Here is a 799-nt window from a genome sequence, read left to right on the forward strand (position 1 = left end):
CCGCCGATAGGCGGGGCGGCCCTGCGACCTGGCGGCGGGGGCCGCGGTGGCTGGGGACCTCTGAAACACAAGGCACTCTCTGCTTCAGCACGCAGACCAGACTGAGGGTTCTGCCTCACCCTGCGCATGCATCCATCCACGACGCCTCCGCCCCTTCCCACTGCGCCGGCAACATTTTGTGCCCTCAAGGAAACCAAAATAGCCTCATGTGCTCCTCCAGCTCCCCAAACCACCGCCCCCTCAGGGCCTGCACCACCCACAACCGGCGCCACAAACCCCCTCAGGACTTCTGTGACATGCTGCCCATCCCCGAGCTCACCCTGCCTGTGCTGGGCACGGCCCCACTCAATCTGGCGACGGCGCTGCTGCCCCGGGACAACCCTACTGACCTCGGGCCCAAGACATACATCGCATACGGCAGGCGCGCCCCCCGGCGCACCCTCGGGCTCCTGCCCCACCGACGTGTGCGCGCGCGCACGCGCACACACTCACACACACACACACACACACACACACACACACACACACACACACACACACGGGCTAGGTTCCATATGCGTGGGTCTGGGCCCACGCGCGCGGAGCGCGCGTGGGCTTGAAAAGGAAAGGAAAGGGGGAGAAAAAATGATTGCGGGCGCCGCAGGCGCCCGCAGGGCGTTGAGGGCGTACTGCTGGGCACCGAAGGTGCCCAGCGGTTGTGCTAGAGTTGTGACCATGCAAGTAGGTACCTGGTTGGCACCTGCCTGCTTTTTCAGTTGTTTCTGTGCAAATAGTATGGGTTGTTTGGCATCAGCCTAAC

General features: G+C 63.8%; 2 protein-coding genes across 2 annotated transcripts in view; both read left to right on the forward strand.

Annotated features, from left to right (window-relative positions):
• Window positions 1-64, forward strand: part of MNEG_4164 (hypothetical protein) — a gene marked incomplete at both ends in the record, with an annotated part of 1,844 nt that extends 1,780 nt beyond the window's left edge. The window contains one exon of the mRNA XM_014047361.1: window positions 11-64. Within this exon, the coding sequence (XP_013902815.1) occupies window positions 11-64 (54 nt within the window). The remainder of the gene's footprint in view (window positions 1-10) is intronic.
• A 232-nt stretch (window positions 65-296) lies between these two features.
• MNEG_4165 (hypothetical protein) lies at window positions 297-464 on the forward strand (the record flags this gene model as incomplete). Its single annotated transcript, XM_014047362.1, has 1 exon — window positions 297-464. A coding segment is annotated over one exon (168 nt), but the record flags the coding sequence as incomplete, so codon positions are not given.
• Between the last annotated feature and the right edge of the window lie 335 nt (window positions 465-799).

Source organism: Monoraphidium neglectum, assembly GCF_000611645.1.
Source record: "Monoraphidium neglectum strain SAG 48.87 unplaced genomic scaffold scaffold00563, whole genome shotgun sequence".
NCBI lineage: Eukaryota > Viridiplantae > Chlorophyta > Chlorophyceae > Sphaeropleales > Selenastraceae > Monoraphidium > Monoraphidium neglectum.